At 37.6% G+C, this 22,806-nt stretch overlaps 1 protein-coding gene across 5 annotated transcripts in view; it reads right to left on the reverse strand.

Moving 5' to 3' along the window:
- NBEAL1 (neurobeachin like 1) overlaps nt 1-22,806 on the reverse strand; it is an 85,349-nt gene that overhangs the window by 48,670 nt on the left and 13,873 nt on the right. For 3 of the 5 annotated variants that reach the window (XR_011337731.1, XM_069860961.1, XM_069860959.1), the window contains exons 2-11: nt 19,057-19,148; nt 13,556-13,717; nt 12,138-12,219; nt 11,822-11,949; nt 10,986-11,068; nt 8,616-8,701; nt 6,809-7,115; nt 5,770-5,876; nt 2,343-2,429; nt 848-931 (exon numbers count right to left, since the gene is read on the reverse strand). Coding sequence is in view for 4 of the 5 variants with exons in the window: in XM_069860961.1 (XP_069717062.1) it covers nt 848-931; nt 2,343-2,429; nt 5,770-5,876; nt 6,809-7,115; nt 8,616-8,701; nt 10,986-11,068; nt 11,822-11,949; nt 12,138-12,219; nt 13,556-13,717; nt 19,057-19,148 (1,218 nt within the window). In the remaining variant the exon portion in view is untranslated. The remainder of the gene's footprint in view (nt 1-847; nt 932-2,342; nt 2,430-5,769; nt 5,877-6,808; nt 7,116-8,615; nt 8,702-10,985; nt 11,069-11,821; nt 11,950-12,137; nt 12,220-13,555; nt 13,718-19,056; nt 19,149-22,806) is intronic. The other 2 variants (XM_069860960.1, XM_069860962.1) reach the window with 2 other exon arrangements.

Genomic DNA, 22,806 nt, shown 5'->3' on the forward strand with positions numbered 1-22,806 from the left:
TTAATAATTACCTATACAATAATATAATTGCTTTGGTATAATCAAAATGTTAATTCTATCACAAAATACTTACAACTTTATTTTCTAATGCAGACTATAGCAGTCTCCACCCATATATATACAACTCTTCCCAGAGTCAGTGGAAAAATACACACTCTGAGTAATGCTCTGGAGGGACATAATTGACCCCATATCTCACTTGGATTGTACTGCAAGAGCAACCAAATCAGTTGACTTTTACTCCTTCTCACCCCCCATTATGCAGCTGCATTCATTTTCCTGTGCCAAGACTAGGGAATCACTCAACCATGGGACCTATCTAATGAATTCAGCAATCTAAGAATAAATACAATATTCTTCTGTGGTCTTAGATTCCATGCAATTAGTTCACAAACTAACCACAACCCATCCATTTATCACACCACATGACCAACTAAAAAGAACGGGCAGGGGAACAGCAAGACCACTATTTGGAAAGCAATACTATCATCTGTTAGTTTAAAGCCATGATGAAACTAGAACACAAACTCCTGCCTGAAGATTCCTGCAAATATCCATTAGGTTCCACCCCATATACTCATGCGACAAGTAACTATATACTTCCTTTACAAAAGGTTCCAATTGCCATTAACATTCTGTTCTTCAAGTTTTGATAAAAAGACAGCTCAGTGTCCAGCCATTAGACGCATCTAAAGGGATGCTACTCATCTATCCATATCTCTCAGGAATGTGTGACCACAATCTGCTAATCTTTTTTAAGATTCATCAAGGTATTGTCATAAAAACACTAACCAGAAACAAGACCAAGAAACCTACTGCAAACCAACCGCTGCATATATACCGTTACCTTAGCAGCTGGAGACTTGTGCATTACTGCTGTGAGGGCTTGAATAGTTGATACTGCCAAGCAGTCAAGGCGCCCCTGGAACACCTGAAAGTAACAGGTACAGAAGTTACATCCAGATGGACAAAGACAGTTCAGCTCCAAAATCTATACTGTGCCCTCCTGCCAGGAGGAAAACAAAGAGCTCGCTAACATGCTTCAAAAAATCATCTCCCCACCAGTTAAGATTTCATAACCCCACAGCCTATGAGGAATTACAGAGCAGTAGACAACCAGCCGTATACTTCAAGAGAATCATTCACAACACACATAGTGCTTCCAATATTTGGATGGACAAACAGGTTTTCCTCATGCGGCTAATGGACAGCCTCAAGAGGGAGGGAGGAAAACAAGTTAGGAAACCTCTTGCAGTAGGTGTGTGTGCTGCTGGACAATTGGGCACCAGCAGTTCATACGTAGTCTTTTCTTTTCCATCCACACCCTACACACCAATGCAATGCACATAAACAAATTGTAAGAGATAAGTCACACCAGCACAGTAAGGTTGCTGCCTCACCCGTATCCTCATCACATTGATCAACATATCTTTTTCCAATTCAAGGTATCTTTTGAGAGTTTTTATTCTTATTTGTATTGACATTTATTTGTGGTTTTAAGGAGCACTATTTTGCATCCATCAGTAAACCTAATTAGCAAAACTGTGCAAACAAACATACTCCATGTCATCATTTCTGAAAGATTATATACATATCAAACATTTTAAAAATGAAGTAACAAAAATCAGAAGATTTTGTTAGATGTGAAGATACATTTACAGGTGGTTACAAGCATCACACTGCATTTCTAAAAAGGCCAAAGCTATTAGTTAGAAGCACAATTTGTAGATTACCATATCTTGTATTTAGTATGTCTTTACATTTTTAATCAGAACAAATCGTTCTACTATAAGATTAATACAACAACAATTTTCATTTGAAACTTTCCATAATATTTATGGAAAATTATAGCAACAGGCTATTCCTACCTCCCTGATTCAGCCTGTCCATTGTTTTGTGAACATCTGTTCTTGATGACAACCAAAGAATCAAATACAACCATTGAGATTCACAAACAAGGCCCCAGAATCCAACACACCACAGTGCTGAGACAAAGAAGCAAAAAAGAGGAAAAGGAGAGGGGAAAAAAAAAAGAAATCACCACTACGTTGATAGAATTCATTTGGATTCCATTCATGTACTTCACCTTTTCCTTTCCAGAACTGAGGCTTAAGCTACTGCAAATACGTTCAATTTGAAGCTGATGAATAAAACTGAGGTTGAATTCAATGTTATTCAGAAAAATATTTTCCATAGACAGGAAATAGTGATGGTGTGCAGCAACACAGGTCCATCTTGCTGCGGATGGCTTAAAGAAGATGGTTAAGGTGAAGCACAGGAATAAATTTTCCTGTGATTGTGTCTTGACTTCAGTTGAAGCAAAATACAGGTTAGGTAGGTACCTGGTCCTCATTCATTTCTGTCAGTAATTTGTTGGCAAGGTCTTTCTCACTCTTGTCTGCCACTTTATTGTTAGCATTTAAAAACAGCTGTTAGAAACAGAGACAAGAATAATGGGAATAATTGCATTAAACAGTTACCTGCAGCCAAACCCGTGGAGGCTGCCCTGGATTTATATTACAAGACAAAAAAAAAGTTCTCACACTGGTGAGACACAATCCTCCATTAATATCAGCCTTTGTTAATTCTTACAATACCGAAGGTTTCTATTTAGCAAAAATACGTAAGTAATCACTTATTTTTACCCCAGAATTAAATTAAAATATGTAATCACTGAAAACATCTATCTGGAATTTATACTGATCACCAGCTTAGCAGGTAGGTTCTCAAAAACTTGCTTTTAAGAAGTAAAGACAACATTGGGCCTTTAACAAAGAAATGGATACAGGTGTTTCACCATTTTCCACTTATGCTTCATCATAGGTGAAGGCTGAACATTTTTATTTTCAAACAGAAACAGCAACAGAATTTCTGGGGCACATAGTCTTTAGGATAGGAAGAAGAGTAAAATATCTCTGCCATCACCCTAAGAATCAGACAGTTTCTAAATAGCTTTAAATCAAAGTTACCTATACTGCATCTTCAGCTAAGAAACTGCCCTGTGTATAGTAGCTAGATTCCTAGTCAGTTCCTGAATTTGCAAGTTAGAAGTATCTTAATTATTGATTACAGTTACTTTATATGCAAAGTTTAACTGTAATCTAATCAGGATTAAAATTTATCTTCTTCTGTTTCTAGATTCAATTGAAGTGTTAAAAAAATTCCCGATCAAAAAGTTTTAAAGTCCCTTCCAAAAAAACCCTTTTCTTTGGTGGGTTAAAACTAAGCATTTGTCTTTTTTTCCCCCTTATACACTTTGTTTCCTTATCTGCTAGGGGGTCTCTCTGAAGGGGAATACCCTGAGAAATCATCTTCCATGAACTGGGGCAAATGGAAGGACAACACTCAAGATATTAATTTGAATTACATAAGTGTGAAAGTACATAGTTAGAAACACGAGTCATTTTGAAAGGTACATCACGGTCAAGGGCACTTAATGCCACAGAATAAATATACTATGCCTCAAAAGATTGTAACATTAATGAGTGGAAATAAGAACATTAAACAGAAGCAAATGCAGACATGCAAAAAAATCAAAGAAATCTTTCATATGGGTTACTTCAATTCTGATAATACATGTAAAATGGAAAAAGATATTTTTTATTACCATGCCCATACAGTTTTAAGTCTTCTATTTAAAAACTCTTCAGAAAACAGTATTTGTTTTTAACCAGGCCTAATGCTAGAGGTTATCGTGCTTTGTTCAAACTCTGATCTTTAAGAGATTTTAACAAGATGAGAAAAGACTGATGACCAACAAAGCAACTTGTTAAATTGTTCTCAGAATGGAGTAAGCACATCCTGATACCTCTAAAGAACAGTCTTCTTTTCATATATCACAGGCAAAAAGCAACATTCTGATGATCAAAACTTAATGAGCAATTTTGAAAGGCTGTTTTGCAGATCTCTAAACTCTAGAGCATAATTAAGGGAAGACAGTTTGCTCGTAAGCTTTAAAACCAGCAAATATGAAAAAAAAAAAAGGGGGGAAAAAGCTAAATTTTAAAAGACTGCTGAACAGCAAATGACTAGAAGTATGGCCTTGAATACCTCAAGTTCTTGGGGATATCTACAGCAGAAGTAGTGGTATTGATTTTCTTTACCCCTCCCTTCCATGGAAATTTCTTGCACTTCAAATTTGCTGAAGATCCACCAGCTTCCCAAGTTTCAGACATGCCTGGAGTCTCCTGCTATCTGTGCGAGCCGCAGGACTGTGCTCTACATGGCTTGCTAGTGAATCCAGTAGCAAGATTTTCATGGGCAAAGAAAAGAGATCTAGAAAGAAGGCCTCCAACAAAAATCTTCATTCCACAGCTAAACTAATCTTTGCTATTTGGCTTTGAAAAAGAACAGAGATGCAGTATTTTGGAACACACATACAACACCTCCCCAGCCTTCACCTTCTCCCCACTTCTCATCCCTGGGAGTTTTTTCACTGTAAATGGTTGAAAAAAAACCTACTGTGTAGCAAACTGGCAGCACTGATATCAAAACACAGTGTTATGTGGGATTGTACCACAAAATAAACCAAACCAAACTCCAAAGAGTTTATCTCAGGACATACACACATGCAGATGAAAAATCAAAAGAGCAAGCTGCAAAAGTAGAGTAGCTGGTTCCTGCTTTCTCAAATTCCACCACTTGTTTATATAAGAGCAGGAACATAACTGAGGTCTCCGTGAACAGGTAAACACCACACTGCTTGATGGCTTAAGAAACAAATAATAAAAATAAAAAAATCTTGTAGAGTACAAGGTCAGTACAAAAATAGGTACAGCTTTCCCAAACAGAGGAGGAGAATGGAAAGGTCAAACAGTGTATTTTCAGTAGATAAAAAACCCACAAGCATTATTCAAAACACTTCAAGTCAGTTGGCACTTTGCCACTGATTATTATTACAGTTAAGACATAATCCAAACACATTTATTTTTAATATATCACTGCACTGAAATATGTTCTAATCTAAGTGGATTTGAATCAAATTGTGCACTGCAGCTAACATTAAATTACCTAGCATTAGAAGAGCTCAAAATAGCTATGTCACCAACATATCACAATAAGAGAAAAAATATTCCACAGTTACATCATATCTATGTTCTTTTTCACGGGGAAAAATAAAATTTACAAAGCAATTTGAGCAGGACACTAGCTTGCAAATTATGACCATCTGAGACTGAGATGAACACATTATGTAAACACTAAATCTTACGTAGAAGGAGAACAATCAATGAACATTTGTAACAGCTTGAGCTCACACTTTATGTCAGCTACACAAAGCTCAAATATTTTTAAACACTAACAAAAGGACACCAGCAAGGCTTTTTCAAATGGAAAGATATGTCGCTGAAATTAGAACTCAGACCTCCATCTGGCAGCAGTTGGAAGTGACTTCCCAGCAATTCAGTGACAGAACATATAAAATAAAAGGGGGGAAGGGCAATAGCTTCCAGTAACAACCTTAGCAGATTTTAGAGACTGAGCAGGGTCTCTAAAGTTATTTTGCTAAGGACTCAAAATAAGCATACATTGCTTTAACTACAAGACAGACAGTACACATCTCTATTTCATTAAGAATCAAAACAGATTTTAGAGCGACTCGGCTCTTTCTGATTATTCATGGCATTATTGGCTCTAACAGACCCAAAGTTTTACTTCCAGTATGCAGACACTATAGAATTACAAGTAATTCATAAAGAAGATATAAAGGTAATTAATATACCTGCAATACCACAAGATAGGTGAAAAATACGTTGACAAGGGAAAATTTACCTTGCAGTTCTGCAACAGTCGAATGAGATGCTCAAAGCAGTTGCTGTTTAGGAAAATTGCCTGCAGAACAGGCCTATCTGTGCAGTCTAACATGGCTGTAATGGTATCTACAAAAATAAAACAGAACTGGCGTCAAAGACAAAACACTTTATAGCCATCAAGCGGTTTTTTCCATGCAATATGTAACAAACATGAGGAAAATATTATACAAACTACATGGTATGAACTCTCTGATCAAGACCAACATGTGTTTTAAACAAAAGACCACTAGGCCTAAAGCTAAACATTTTGATACTGTAAAAATTATGTAACCTAGAAAAATAATCTATGAAATATCTTTGATTGCTTTGGAGCTATTTAACTGCCATTTGTGAATACACAAGCAGGATGCCTTTTCTTTAAAGCACGCAAACATTTGCTTCCTCATCAAGCAATTAATCTGTATTCTACAGCAGCTTTGTACCATGAGCATTGTTCACTGCCTCAGTGCTATGCCTCAGTTTTCTTGGAATTTTGTGAAAATACCTTTATTTCCCATCTCCCATTCTGAACATCAAATGAAAAAAACCCCAAATCCTGAATGCTTATCCAATAACTTAACACCAACTGTTTCAGACCATCACCTTTAGCCGATGCTTACAGTAACGCCATTTGAAAAGCAAAGTACCACATAACAGACACCACAAGGGTATTTTATTACAGATCCATATTATTCTGCAATTAAGGTGCTGATGAGTGTCAGCTGTGGCCTAGCAAAAGGGATTTTTTGAGACTGGCAGTTCTTGAACCTTGACATTTAGGTTAAATGGTAGCAATCTCAAACTTTCTTCTGGGATTTTGTTTGTTTGTTGCTTTTTAATAAGTAAACAATTAAACAAGAATACATGTAAAGTAATGTTAATGAAGAAGTTTGGATTTTAATCGCTTAGTAAAGTGAACATTCTTCTTTTTGTAGAACACAGTTATATTATCATTCATTCATTATTGCTTCAAAGTTATTACCAAGAATATTTCAAAGAACACACAATCCAGTACTCACTCAGCATTTGTATCTGGAGTGCAATGAACTTGCTCTCCCATTGCCTGCATCGTCTTGCATTAGGTAAAGCTGAATGGTCTGAATTAAGTAACTTGAAATAATTCTCCAATATTGTACTCGTCTCCACTTGCCGCTGGTCAGAACTGCTTGTTAGAAGGATATGGACAACTTCTGTCAGGCACTTCAGGGTCAGCTCTGCCTTTCTGCTCACTTCCTCAGGGCTCCTGTCATCCCAATTGTCACAGTCTGCTAAAACGCGCATCAAAACTTCCATGGTGGCAGGAGACACTGCTTGGAGAGCATTCCTCTGAAACCCACGGGGGAAAAAAGTGATTAAGGAAAAAGTAATAATTAATAAAATCAAAACTCTTCAAACTGGCAGTACCATCTAGGTTATCTGTATCATGTAACTTGCATTATTACATCTATTCTAATTAATGCCCAGTAGTTGTTAAATAAATACGAAACATTTTACTTAAATTATATTGATGGCTGCAGAAGACATGCAGGTCATTTTGTTCACTTAACTAGACTTTCTTTTTCAAAGAGAATACTTGCAGGGAAAAGGAAATATAATTTAAATGCACATTATAAGACAGCCTTGATAATCTGCTAGTTATATGTAAACCTTCAGTTGAATTTTCATTTCATATCATGAGATTCATGATACATTCAAATTTTTCAAAATAATGTAATAATTAGCAAACCCCACCTCTCTTCCTGGGCTTCTGACCGCACAGGCTCAGAGCCACCTTAAATCAGGGGCAGGAGCCCAGCCTCATGTATTGCTTGGAGAAGCCTTGTCAATGACTCCCTGCCTTCTCTAGGAAGCAGAAATCAAGCTGTGGCCTTTTGCCATTTTTCTGCCTGAGCTACACTCCAGACACACCCACGTGATGTCTTGAACCTGATTCACCAACTTGACTGCCCAGCTTGACCTTAGACCTGCCTCATCACCACGGCTGGAAAAGATTGGACTGGCCTAGTTATCATAACTAGACCAAACTCCCACCCTGATGTGCTGACCAGACTTTCTGGCTTGATCCCCGGCTTCATCACTACAGACTCGTCTGGTGATCTGTGCTGGCTGATCGTGGTTACTACAATCACACCTGCTCTGATCACCTTGTTCAGGTATAGTGAAACTGCCAGTGAGGTCAGCTGCCTCTGCCTGCCTCACCACCATGCTTAGTCTCTGTCTGCCTTTGCTGACAGAGCAACACCAGGCTTTGCTGCTCCTTGACAACATTTAAAAACATTCTTTTCTGGATCATCAGAACTAACATTTTCTTGTGACCAGACTAAGTAGCACATTACAGAGGATCAGCCAAGAGAGTGGATGCTGCCTTTGCTGATGACAAACATGTCTTTTATTCACATTCTTTCAAAGATTTTAAACTGCTTCCAAGTTATAAAGGCCCTGTGTCTCTGACTGAAGCAGCTTACTTCCAATATTGGAAAGCAAGCCAGATGAATTTCATGTGTTGATACAAAACTTGGAGCTTTGCAGATGGAAATTCCTAATCTAGTTACCCGCATTTTTTCTACAATATGAAAACATTACAGTACGTTCAGATGACTGTGTTGTTATTGTAAACAGTAACTTTCTAATGTTACTTGAAAGCAAGATCTAGATTTTAGCATTGAGATACTATTGCACAGAAGGACCCCAAACTTCCCAAGACAACAATTCTTCGTCAATAATGAATTCTTTTAATTCATGGGTTATGAAGGCATTCATAAGCCTCAAACAATGAACAGGCATTTGGAAGTTACAACAGCTGAAAAGAGTTTAGAATATCCTTACCTGACCACCAGCTACAATCGCTCCAAAGAGATGGAGCAGGCAACATTTTAGGCTTTCCTTGAGATGTTCACTTTCTTGAAAGCATTCTGAATGGAGTAATGAAGAAAAGAGGATTCCTTATTTTTGGTCATATAAGTTGTACGAAGATTTTCCTCTCAAAAAACCCCACCAACAAATGAAACCATAAAAAGAAGCTCCTTTACACCCTGTCATGCAAATTAACAAAATCAACTACACAATCCCCATTTTCTTTTACTTAAGTCACACACAAACACAAATTCCAGCATTACTGAAGTAATAGAACGAAAACACATTTACCAGGAATTCGCAGGGCCAGACCTTCAGCCTGCATAAAACTTTTCATGCAGGCTGACAGAACTATAGACATGCAACAACTGTTGATCTGATGCATAATGTAAAATGAGCCCATTTTGTCCATACTAATGAGAAACAGAAGGACATGCTAACACACAAACAGCTAGCAAGCATGACAAAGGTCAGAGCACTTTTGTTACACAAAGTCTAATGCCATATGCAGTGCCAGAAGCTCAGAAAACAGCCCCTGAGCTTGCTCCCTTTAAGTCAAACATCCCAGGGAAGCCTGTGCAAGTCTCTAACCTTTCTAGTAGCAGCGTCTTTAAAAACAATTATCCTGCATCTCTTCTCATGACATATCTGATATAAACAGCCTCAGGAACTCCTAGCAATAGATATAACCTGGATATTGTTGCTAAAGCAATAACACTAGACTCAAAGTAGCTGCATCAAACTACAAAGGATTTTATTTAGAATCATAAAGCTTACAATAACTTTATGAGATAGTACTGAGAATTACTTGGGTTCGTAAAAACTGACATTTTATACCAACAACAGAAAGTGAAAATAAAAGAATTTTATATTCATGGAAAGAACAATATAAACTTTAAGACAATTACCAATTATTGGCAAGTAAGATTTCTGGCTATATACTGAATGTATAAGCCTACTTAAAAAGAAAATTGCACAGCTTTTTTTTTTAAATGTGGCCTTTAAAGGAAACAAACCTTCAGTGATCACATCTTTAGTCTGGTAGTCCCATCACTCCCTTGCCTTATAGCCTTTGAATGTTTTGGGGAACCTTGGGCAGATTCAAAAGAGCTGTACCTAGCAGACTATGAATAAATCATTAGAGGCTGGGCAGAGCAGAAAAGCCTCAACTTAGCGCTAATATGGCAGAATGTCTAAAACATATTTCCAGCAATTTCTTGTTCTGTCTTCCCTGTCAGCTGGCCAACCAGCAGAAGAGGATTTGCCAGCTATTTAGCAGACTTGTGGCTCAGTCACAATATACAAAATTTAAGGGTCTAGGAGGAACCATATCACAGTGCACTGAGTGAGGAGGAAAGAACCAGCAGATGACATTCCTTGGTAGCAGCCTTCAGAGTGGGTTTCCAGTGCTCTGACACAAAGATAATGGCATTTTACTGGCATCAGCTTTTTTGTCTTTCTGTCAGCTAGCCTATTTCACATTCACAGAGAGAGACTCTCAAGGAACAGAAGGAGTATTTGACTCAAACCTAGAGAAACCAAATTAATAAATGCTACCACTTTAGGGACAGAACCTTCCTCTTATTTTCCATTAAAGCAGAGTTAACCAGTACCTGCAAAAAGGGCTGATTTCACTCATACCCTCACCCCTCCAACATATTCCTACTGCTTCAATTCTGCTGGCCCTAGCTGAAGCAAGAGTGAAGCACTTTGCTGTACTGAATGGCAGAGTAGGTGGATATCCCATCTTCCCAAGACTTAAGTACAGTGCATGACCACATAAATCCTTCTTTTCCACATAGTCAATCTGTAATAATAAGAGCATTGGAATTCCAAAGCAGCCACCATGATATTTAACGACTTAACCAGGGACCAAACAAAGCAGTTTCCCAAACTGCAGTCCAAGGGGCATTTGCTAGTTGGATGGCACAGTTTCCTTCTTTCTAGCTGTTAAATCATATTAAGAGACAAAAACACATCAATACTTTCCTAAGATCATTTTTCCATGCAAGTTATCATTACAGTTGCTAAAGGGATCTTACATGCAATCAATGTACCCTAATAAATGGGAAAACTGGTAACTGACAGAGCCAACCCTGTTAAACCACGTAAGACACTGAAAGAAAGTCTGAAAAAAAACCCAGGCTTTCAAAGATGAGTAAGAATGGCAAGACTGTGGTGCTCAGAGCAGAAAACAAGCAAAGGAACCTACTTCATTCACCTCAGAAAGCAAGTAAGGGGCTTTTACGTTTATCAGGCATTCTTAGGGGAATGGAACTTGAAAGCACTATGTACGCTCCTTCAAAGATGACTATTTTTAAACATACTATTGATAATACTTACGGTAAAAGAAAGGGACAAACTCAACAGTAAGAGAGGCTGGTTTATACTTCTGTCTGCTCTTTTCAACTGTACTAAGGAAACATCTGCAATTACATTAAGAAAGACACACTGAAGAAATCAGATACGATACCTTCATTTACGACTTGTGACTTCATAAAACACTGCCAAAAATCAGAAATTAACTTCTGCCTACGGGATTAAAATCCCCCAGGCTAACTATAAAAGACTACAAATGTTGTAATTATTGTAATTATTTTGGGGCTAATAAGGGAGATCTGTACATGAAAAAGATCTCTGAAATTTATAAGAGGTCTCTGAAGAGTCAGTTATAGCAGATAAAGTGTTCCTCTAGCAGTTTCAAAGAACAGGACCCCGTGCTCACAATGACAGAAATTAAGCAAATTGGAAAGCCCATTTCCTGGCTCTCTTCTCTTCCCACCTTTCAAGGAAGCCTCACAACTCAGCCTTCCACTAAACAGAACAGGTTATATTACTACTCTTGACAACTTTGGTGGCAATAAAGTTTATTTTAAAGCACACCTGCTTCACAATGGTAATTTTGGTAGAAAAACTATTTCATTAATTCTATTGTAAAGAGTATATATTTGAGAGAAAAAAAGCCTTTTTGAGAGAAAAAAAAGCCCGTAAAAAATGAAGTGCTCAAGACTATGAATTCTAACAGTGTAAAATGCAACAGCAGAAGAATATATACATTTAACTATATTTTAGTCTGACATCAGGCAGCAGCAGTTCTGTCAAACTCAAACTTGACGTATTGTTTATCTAAATTTATCATAAATCACAGCATTTCGAATCCTGCCATTATCCACACATACCCTGCAATTCGCTGCCTCCAGTTTCTATATGGATCATAGAGACTTTCACAAAAAGCCAATGCATGTCTCACAAATTCTTCTATTGGGGTCTGATCTGCCACTTCTTTCTCTTTTGTTTTGCTTTTTAACTGAGGGGAAAGAAAAGAAAGCTGTGGTCAGAAGATTACCAGAAGTTGACAATTAGCCTTGATCTCTTCCAGAACAGTTTTGAGCCCACAATTTGTTCCCCACATAACACTATCATTGAAAACCCAGATCACATAAGCAGGAAGTATCCAAAGGCAAAAATAACAGATGAGAATTGTTAACCACATACCTGTTGAATGTATAACGTAGTCATGGTGATAACGTGGTTAACGTATGAACACATCCCGATCTCCTCCACATTAGCCAAATTTCTACAAAGACAACAGAAACCACAGAAATGTACACAGTGTACCATTTCAGGCTAGTTCAAACAATGTTTGTTTTGGCATTCTGTATGTAATTATACAAAAGTATATCAGCATTTCAAAAATACTCTTCAAAAGACTGCATATACTCAAATGTTTACTTCTGTCACAGAAACAGAGCTCACAAGTTTTCTTCTAACAAGAGGGAAAAGAAAGGCCCCAGTTGCTTTGCTCTAGGCCAATTCTATCTGGAATTTGGGGTTTCAGAGGTTAAGCAGATTCCCAGGACACACTAAACAGAAGCAGCATCTGGTGACAGACAATAACTTCCACTTCTCCCATGTCACTGGTACACTAGTGTCTAAAACTTCAGCAAACATTACCTAGAAGCATTTATTCACTTTAAATTCTCCCATGGAATACAAACATCTAATATTATTTTAGAACATAAATAAATCAGCAACAAAGAAATACCATGCACACATTATTTCTCAGTCTTGAGGACACAACATAAAGGTCAAATACTGAAGTCATGATGTAAGGATTACTTCTCAGCAATTTATTAAGAATGACCACAGCTGGAAATTTAGAAACACCTTAGCACCACCTACTCAGCTTATAGTTAATATTCCAGGAGACTCAAACACTGCTCTACAGTCCTTTGTACTGTTTCAGGATTAAGGTGAGCCAAAGGACTCAAAAAAAAGCTGCTTCCAATACTCCTCAGAAAAGGAGAATTCTTATTATATTTTATCCTCTTCCTTTCTTTATGTGGTTTACAACAGAAGACTGAAGAAATAATGAGGACTACAACCCTAAAAACAGCTTATTCGCCCCTTCAACAAAATTGTAAAATAAAACATAAGTTTCAGAAGGAAGCCAGTTGCATTATTAGTGTAATAAGTCAGTTGCTTAAGCTGTTTATGGAATTATAAGCACGTTAAGAATGTGAAACAGTTCTTCCTGTTCCACACTCGCTCAAGTTATTTTATGTCCAACTCTTTTTATAGTGTTGGATGACCAAATAAAGAAAATATCTTTTCTTTTAAAGGTGTTTCTTGTAACAAGTACACCACATCCTGAATTTCCACAGCTAAATCTTACGTAATTACAAGAAATTTACTGTCTAATCCCCTTCTATACCATGTTGCGTGGCAAATATTACTGCTAAAATTGCTCCCCTCTCTTTTATTTCGAAGATTGCGAGAAGTGGCATTTGTCTGTTTCTACTACAAAGTGTCAAATCACATTGTATGCGTCATCAGCATCTATATTTACATGGTACATCAAGATTTCTGAAACAAAACCACAGCCTTGCTGAGGTAACAATCAGAAAAAATACCTGCAAAGGATAATAAAGAATTTCACAAGTAACAGTGATAGAGCCTGCTGCTGCTCTTCTAGTCCATCTGACATTTTCTGGACACACTGTAGCAGCTGGAGCCTGAGGACCTGAAGAATGTTATCAGGAAGCAGCGATATTCCTGGAGGAATGTCATCCACCCTAAAGAGAAAATCCACACAGAGAACTGTTAATCATGCAAATGACATGTTAGCAACCAATTTCAATTACAATAAGCCTCTAAGAATTGTTACTGAACTGATGGCTCACACTTTCTAAAGAACCACAAGGAAATTCCTGGTGGCAGTGTGCCAGCTTAAGCTTCCTTCTCCCCAGCAATGAAGTACATTAAAATAAAGTGTTAAGAAGTCATTAAGTGGATTCCTAAGTGCTCCTCCATGCAGTGATCTGCCTTAACTGCCACAGAGAAACTGGATGATCTTTAGTGAGTAACTGGGTGGCCTAGGACATCTCTAGATAAGGAAAGAGATGGCCACAATGGAATGATATAGGAAACTAAACACACAGGAAACATTTTCAACTTTCTACTGAAGACTAAATGTCCAAATAAATGAGATGCCAATTATTAAAGTCATTGAAGCCCAGTCGGTAGTCATCCACAGTGAACATCATGTCCTCCTTAAATGAATTAGAAAAAGCTATACACAATAAGATTAGGTACAAAAATAAAGCTCCTCACAATAAGATTCAAAGGAAGACTTGAAAATAAGGGCCTGAACATGCAGGAGAGGAAGGTCTCAAAAATCTGTCTGACTCTTGGCACGCTGATTTTGGTGCAGACTGTTCCTGTTAAATGTAACAACTCTACCAAGAACAGACTTGGCCCTGAAAACCATTAGGTACTTCCTGCCTATAGTTTTTGCTAAACTGAAAAATTTTTAGAATGAAAAGAAGAAAAGAACAAAGAAAAAAAATAAAATCATCAGCTAAGCCAATGCTCCAAGAACAGCCACACAGAAACCCATTACAGCAACAGTATAGACATATATAGACGCTCTACAACATTCCCTGGGATGAAGACTGTTTATCTACAGTAGCACAGGCTAAAGAGTCTGCCTTTGGCATCAGCTGTTTTCTCAGACACATTCTCCACAAACTCTACACAAGAAATGGAAGACAGAAGCAAAAGCCTTACGGCTTACCAAAGCCTTCAACATGGCCAAAGCCAGGAGGTAAATAAAAACAAACTAGCTCAATTCAGCTGGCTCAAAAACTCACTGATAAGACACTTGCGTGCATACATCTATGTAAGAATAAGCACCAAAATCAACAGAGAAACGCAATGACTGACACTAAATATTGACAGCAATTGTTTGAAAGAAAGGGGAAAAAATACACTGTTTAACTGTTGACAAGGAAGCATATATAGATGGGAAAAACCGAGATCAAATTTAATGAACAGCTGGACAGGTATAACTGATAACCTTTTGTGTCCAAGAAACTGTCACCTACGTATAACCAGAGAAGCAAATCCCCTTGCCTCTTCAGAGTAGTGCGATTTGCTTTTCAGATCCTAGGATTCGAAATCTCAAGGGATTCAGAAAGTTTTAACATAAATTTTATAGCACCTAGGCTTCAAACTGATAGAGGCACTAACCACTAAACTGAGAGCAACTGTATATTTCCAACAGAACTGTCAAGAAAAATTAAAATCTCTGTGATAGCAGCTTTACCCCTCAAAGTGCCAGCAGATCCACACAACTGGGACTATAAGCGTGGCTCCTCATAATATGATAATTCACCATCTCTGTATTAGGAAAACTATAATTTTTTGACAGCTGAAATCACATATCCAGAAGTAACTTCCCTAAAATGGCCAACAACTCTTTTTCAATAAGATCATAAAATGCTTTACAAGAAAGCAAACAGCATACCCTTCATGCCTCACGTCCCAAAGAATGTTTTCTCTGCAATAGCTGCCTGTCTGTGCTATTGCACAACCCATGAGAATTTACTGCCCTGTGCGAGACTGGCACAAGAAATACTAATCAGGAGTACTTCAACTGAATGTATTATAAACAAAATATTTATAAATAATCAAACTTCTTTTCACTTCAGAAGGAATTACTACTTTATCACCACAAAAATCTAAAAGTTAAATTTGTGGACATGTATTATCAATTTTTCCTGACAAGACTAGTCATGTAAACTCAGTATTCCAAAAGGAATTTAAAACCAAAACGAAACAAACCCAATAACCTCACACTCAAAAATCATACCTCAACTGACCTTCTTATTCGAGTGCTGATACATTACTTCAAAAATGAGACTTGTACACTTCTGGATTCTTTTTGTTTATAATTTCCTTGCATTACATTAGTATGGTTTTGCAGCAATATAAACTGCCATCTCAGATGTCTGAAAGGACATTAAACCAGTCTCTAATGTGTATCCACCCACTAAAGCTCAAATACACACACTGGGACCATCAACGTCTCCTCCACCAGTGGTAAGCACTTTGCAACAAAGTGCTGTACAAAACCAGGCTTTAGTTTTCAACAGTCATGAAACCACGTAATCAGCATTCCTACTGCAACTCCTGCATCATTTTTACGTGGGTTTGAATTCAAAAAGTTAACAAAGTATGGTTTCTATGGTACTTTGTATGAGCTTCCTTCAAGCTCCTTTGCTCAAGATCATGCTAATCAAAAGCAGAAAAAGACCATGACACCACTCTAGAGGCCATTGTTGTTTCTACAAGTATTTAACCAAATGACAATTCCTCTCCTTCAATGAGACGGTAAAAAAAAACTCCAACCAGCTGGCAAAGGTTTTATCCTTTTCACGGCAGATACATGAGAGATGAATAAATGTTTTCAGGGAAAGAACAGACAGGTGCACTAATCTTTTGTGCTTAATGCTCAAAGCCCTTAGCACAGCCATTTTCACCTTTTCAATGAAATCAACTCACTTTTTCAGTAAAATAATTGAAAACACCATCAATGAGAGATTTCACTTAAAGATATAAGGTACATGCACAAATACGGAGGTAGAACTGAAGCTGTTTAAGCCTATAAGCTGCATAGCTGTAAAAGCTCTACTTATACAGTCAAATCATACCACTGGATACGCTCATCCTCTGTATTTAGAGATTTTCTAGTTCTGCACACCATGTAGCATCTTTCAGATATCCAAAGCAGATTTCATGAAATTACATATTTTAATTTATAGAAGAAATATTCTAATAGGTTAAAGCAGCAAGTGACAGTGCCAATTAGGAGTCCATGTTTCAGGAAAAAAAACACCACTAATAGTTTTATTACATTTCTTAAGTGGTGTTTTCTTGGATAATAAAAAACCCAACATGTTTTACATTGACACAAAACTTAGTGTCTGCCTTCCAAAGGGTTTTGTCCAGCAATCTGTAGAAGCCTTCTTCTGCCTGCACAGTTTCTCATCATCTCCTGGCATTTGCCCCAGTACACAAGGTCTTCACAGCTACAAAGCATATATAAAGGGGGGAAAAAAGTATTAGTTCACTCAGTTTCTCATTTTAGCGAGCATCATATATCATTTCCAAGACCGAAAGACAGAAATAGTTATTTAATAAGCAACTCCAGTAAAAACAGTCCAGTCCAGAGGGTCATTTGGCCCCAAGATAAGAGTCACTGGAAATCGGCATTTGGTGGTTCCACACTGACCCACTTGTTTTGTTTTGTGGGGTCAGTAGTATCAGTTCCACAGTGCAGATGTCTGCAATATAATTTCGCAAACCTCAGAAAGATGCCACTTTTCATATGCCTCGTTATCTCACAAGTGCAAATAACGGCAGAAGCTGCAATTCTTTGTTAATTGTAATATGTGCTCTCAGTGTAATTTTTACTCCAGTCGTCAAAGCACAGGAATGATCTCCCTTCATCTCTAGGTTGTTCTGACAGGTTTTCTCTACATCTCTTACACAAATGAGTCTAAACCCACATGGGCCTATTTTTCTAGGCTAAATCACTAATCCTGTCATTAACCTCAGAATATACACTATTTTTATGCTCACAACCCCATCATTAGCCACAAGCAAGATGTTGCTATTGTTTTGCACATCTAAGCTTATTTTTTTTTTATCTTTTGCCATGTTGGTTAAAAAAAATTAACCCAAACCCCATGAACACACATAAACCAAAAAACTTAAAAGTATCCAGAGTACCAAGGGATTTTTTGCTTTCACTGTTTAGATTTCAATATTAAATAGTATGTTAAAGATAACCTGTGTCAAAGGATGAACTTTTTTCCTTAACTAAAAACAGTAAGGAGCATTTTTGACAGAGCAAACCAATCGGATCTTGTGAAAGATGCATAGGATTAATTTGAAGGTCCTGCTTATTAGTAATTGCACTATATATTTTTTCATTCATACAGGCATTACGAGGAAAATTTTAATACAGAGAGTCAAGAAGCCCAGTTTTATCCACTGAGATCCAGTTGCAGCACTCTTCATTTCCTTGGAACAGCAGAGGCTATCACTTGCACTTCAAACAGGATCTGATCCAAAGCCCATTAAAGAACTTCCATTGATTTCAACAGGTCTTGGACCGCAGCCATCATGCAATGAGAGCCGTTCTTTGCATTCAAACACCAGTAGCTTATCAGCTATAATACTGACACCAGTTCTCAATTTCTGAATTCTATAACATTTGTTTTTCCTTAAAACCCTTAGTTCATGCAAGAGCCTCAAAAGCAAGAGAAGTGCCTAACTTTCTATTCCTCATTTGCAAAGTTAGTCTTGAAAAGATAATCCTCAGAACACAGCAGACAAATTCCAAATACTAAATATGGAACTCCAAAACTAGACTTCAATACCACCTCATGATTACATCTGAGAGCCTGCAGTCAGCAGCATGTGTGAAGTCAGCAATACTCTTGCCCTGAACTGAAGTCTTCATGGATGCAAACAAAGAAATCAGTTTAAATTCTATAATTTGCGCGTATTTTAATTTTTTAAAGGTCTTCAGGTAAGATATCCAAATCTTTCATTAAGCATTTCATCTCATCCTTACTCTTCAAGCAATCCCTGAAATAAAATTACAAAACTATTTACCTGCATCTTTCTTCTATTCAGTCACTGCTGATACAGATACCAAAAGCACTAATAATGACTTCATATACAGCATTTAAGGAATATTTATTCAAAAAGGAATAACGATTATCACAGAATCACAGAATAACCAGGTTGGAAGAGACCCACCGGATCATCGAGTCCAACCGTTCCTATCATTATATTTCTATGATCAAGAACTCATTGACTCAATTCACTCATTCACTCAAGTGAATACTCATGCTTACTCCTGATATAACCCAAGTACCAGTATTTGCCTAGTTTAATCATTCCCAAACCAATCTGACCTTTGAAAGAACAGGAGTGCCACTCAACAACTAGAAGTCTTTCTTTTGTCTAAAGGCAGTATTACCATTGAACAAGACTGGGCTCTCAGCCAGGTCTGTTTCAAATGTCACACAAAGATTAACAGGTCTGTAATTCTACATACCTAGTTGGCAGCTTCTCAAAGTCAACATCCAGAAACTGTTCATAGCTAGAAACGAAACTATCCAACCAGAGCTTCAGGTAATCTGGATCTTTCTGTAAAAAAAGAAGAGGAGAACGTTAGGTAACACTGCACTCAAGGTCATCCACCAGCAACTCTGTACTACTGTCTTGAATGGGAAGGTTTTCTTTATCGCATTTCAGCTGGGAGATAAGAGGGAATACAAACATTTTTAGAAATAAAACTGTTCTTTGACATTCCCAGCCATGTTGAACCAATGCGACACTTGTGCTTTGTTCCTTAGTTGACGTGTTTCCACTTACTGGTATCAATGCCAACCAAAGCATTGTAGCTTCACACCACACCGCCTTTACTTACTCTCCAGAGGAATACATAACAGCTTTACAAAATTACTAGTATATTCTAGTCTTGATAGCACAGAACACAACATTTTATCAGCTTATGAAATTAAATAACTCCAACAACAATCCTAATCACAAAATAATTTGGTTTTCACTTCATTCATTGACCAATATGCAGCTAGCAGCAGATTAGAGCCAGATGAAGCATTCCAAGAGACAATGCAGAGCCTGTGACTTGTATACTAGTTATCTATAAAAGAGGTAGGAAAATAAATTTCGGCTTCCTACTTGCTCTTAGTAGAGCACACAGACTCTGCTCGTGACCAGCAGTTCCTCAGGGCTGGGTACTGTGCCAGCAGGGAGGACAGATACTGAACTACCACAAACCAATACAGGAAAGTTCTGTCAAATTACTCCATTTGAGATAGTCTCACTTTGGCAGTCAGACCACTTAAATTTTCAAAACCAAGCTGCCAGACCATAGCTAACCTATTCCTCCACAAGGACTATACAATGGTGTCCATATACATTCATGTAACTTATTAACACTGTAACATGCTATGCTACAAATAATTTACAAAATAACTGTTAAATATTTGCCTAAAGTATTGTAGATTTTAAATTAGTCCTAAATTTACTATGTAAGATTTTGCACAAGTTTTGAACTCTTTTGTTCATCCTTTCCTCCCCCTTTTCTGTACCTCCTCCTGTTTGCTTGTTGCCTTTATATTACCATAGATCTTCCCAAATAACAGATTATTTCCCTGCAGTATTGAGACCAAGAAGCAATCTGTGCATAACTTATACACATAGTATTCTGAGTCAGTGTAAAAGAAAGAGTCACAAAGACTGGCACACAGTCCTATTAGTGCAAAATAGCTATGTATTGAAAAGCCTCACGGGGGAAGGGGAGGGAGGAGGAAATCCACAACTTGAAGGGCTGCAAAACTCTTCTCAGAGCATCTTGTCACAGCAAGTACAGCAATTCTAAAGCATGGGAATAACCTTCTCATTCTAGTCTTTACCCTTCCTCGTACTCCCAAAGACCTTTCTAACTCAAGCAAGAGGTGCCAGAAATAACCTGAGACAATTTACTTCACTATCACTATGAAGTATATACGAAATGTGTTCAGATATTGTGACAACAGGTGTAAAAAAAACCGCCTTCAGCTAAATACATACCATGTTTGGTTATTTTCTTCCACCGCCTTTACTTTATTTTCTTGTTCATTTCTCCTAATTGTCTTCCCCCTTCTTCTTTAACATTATTCCTAATCTCTCCCTCCTTCATAATCTTTTCATCTCTCTTTTTATTTCCCTTTCAATGGTTTTAAGTGATCATTCCATTTCTTTTTTCTGTTAAAAATCTGTCAGAGAAGTATTATATCCTGTAAGCATAACACAGCCTTGTCTCCGTGTTTAGAATGTTCCAAACTACCAAAGTGTTAAATTACCTTAAACACACAGCTATTAATTGTCCTCAAGTTGAGATTGCAACATACAGAACGAAGGAAGCTGTTGAGATAAAGAATAACTCAGGGTTTCCAAAATAATTTTTAAGCTACAGAGGCTGACAGGTTATTTCAACCAGGTGAGTATAGAATTCATATTTCTCAGGTGCAGAGATCAATCACCTTGAAACTTCAACCAAAAGACAGACAAGAAGTAAGACTTGCTAGTATCCAAAAAGGATGAGCTAGATGTAGTAAAAGACGCTGTCTTTAGAAACGTTTGCATGTTTGAAGCTTTAATGTTCTTGTCATTCACAGCAAGTTAATTTAGGCAAATGCAAGCTATTTCACAGGATCATAAAGATGAGGAAAACCAGGATATGATTTTAGCAATTACAGTATCGCTTAGGCTACAAAAGACAAAGCAACAGCACCCATGGTGAAGCAACCAACAGTAACTTCGCCATGTGCATGTGCAAAAAATGGATCTATTTGACTTTTTCTTGTTGAACGAACTGCTTTGTTTTTTCTTGGCATGAGCAACTTCTCCTTGAAATATAACATGATTTACTACATTGATTCTATTTGTATTCTATAAATTACAATCACTTGTTGACACAGCTGGGGCTCATCACTAGTTGTTGTCACCAAACTTTCGTAAGAAAACTGTTTTTCTTAGTCTGGTACCATGAAGGAAGCTGTTATGGATGAAAGAAGGGGAAGGAGAGGACAAAAGACAAAATTAGATCAAATGTCTGCTCACTCCTTCTTAAAGATACAGCCTAAATCAGCTTCAATCTCAAGATTAAATTAAACCTCCTTCAACTATAATGCCTTTGCAAGGCTATCAGTGCAGACTAACAGTAAGAGGAGAACACTGGCCGTCAAAATATGCAAGAAAAAGCAATTAAAGGGTAGGCCACAGATGTTATAAAAGACCAAGAGGTTTTGCTTATTTGCAGTGCGTGTACTGCTCAATTAACTGTGCCACTAAAATTCCTCCCAGTTTTGGTAAAAAAACCCAAGAACTGCAGTACAGTTTGATCATTACCTGCAGCACCGTCTTGAACCCAACTCCCTTCTTCCACTATTCCCTTCTAGTCCATTAATCATACATTATTCTGAGTTGGTAAAATAATCAGCTTTGATTAGAAAATAGCTTACACAATAGTCACAGAATCACAGAATAACCAGGTTGGAAGAGACCCACCGGATCATCGAGTCCAACCGTTCCCATCAAACACTAAACCATATCCCTCAGCACCTCATCCACCCGTGCCTTAAACACCTCCAGGGAAGGTGAATCAACCACCTCCCTGGGCAGCCTCTGCCAGTGCCCAATGACCCTTTCTGTAAAGAATTTTTTCCTAACGTCTAGCCTAAACCTCCCCTGGCGGAGCTTGAGGCCATTCCCTCTTGTCCTGTCCCCTGTCACTTGGGAGAAGAGGCCAGCACCCTTCTCTCTACAACCTCCTTTCAGGTAGTTGTAGAGAGCAATGAGGTCACCCCTCAGCCTCCTCTTCTCCAGGCTAAACAACCCCAGCTCTCTCAGCCGTTCCTCATAAGTCAAATCTATCATTTCCATCCAAGCAACAGCATTAACTCCACACAAATCATCATGACAAAAGGGTAAAGAAAATCACTTAGCAACTGAATCTACATAAGAAACACTAAGAAGTAAATCTCCATTATGAACCACCTAATACAAGTATGCCACCTTTCCAGAAACAAACAAAAATGGAGACTTAAGAACTAGGAGAACATGATTGCAGGAAAAAGTGACCCAATATTAAGAAATATAAGTTATTTCAAAGATGTTTGCAACATAAGTTAAAAACAGCTTTCAAACTTTGAATCCAGCTGAGGTTTTCTTTTTTCTTTATTAGCAGCAATCAGCTCTGACCTCCTGCACCAGCCACCTGCTGAAAGCTGCCAGAAAT

The sequence above is a fragment of the Phaenicophaeus curvirostris genome, chromosome 7 (assembly GCF_032191515.1).
Source record: "Phaenicophaeus curvirostris isolate KB17595 chromosome 7, BPBGC_Pcur_1.0, whole genome shotgun sequence".
NCBI classification, from domain to species: Eukaryota; Metazoa; Chordata; class Aves; order Cuculiformes; family Cuculidae; genus Phaenicophaeus; species Phaenicophaeus curvirostris.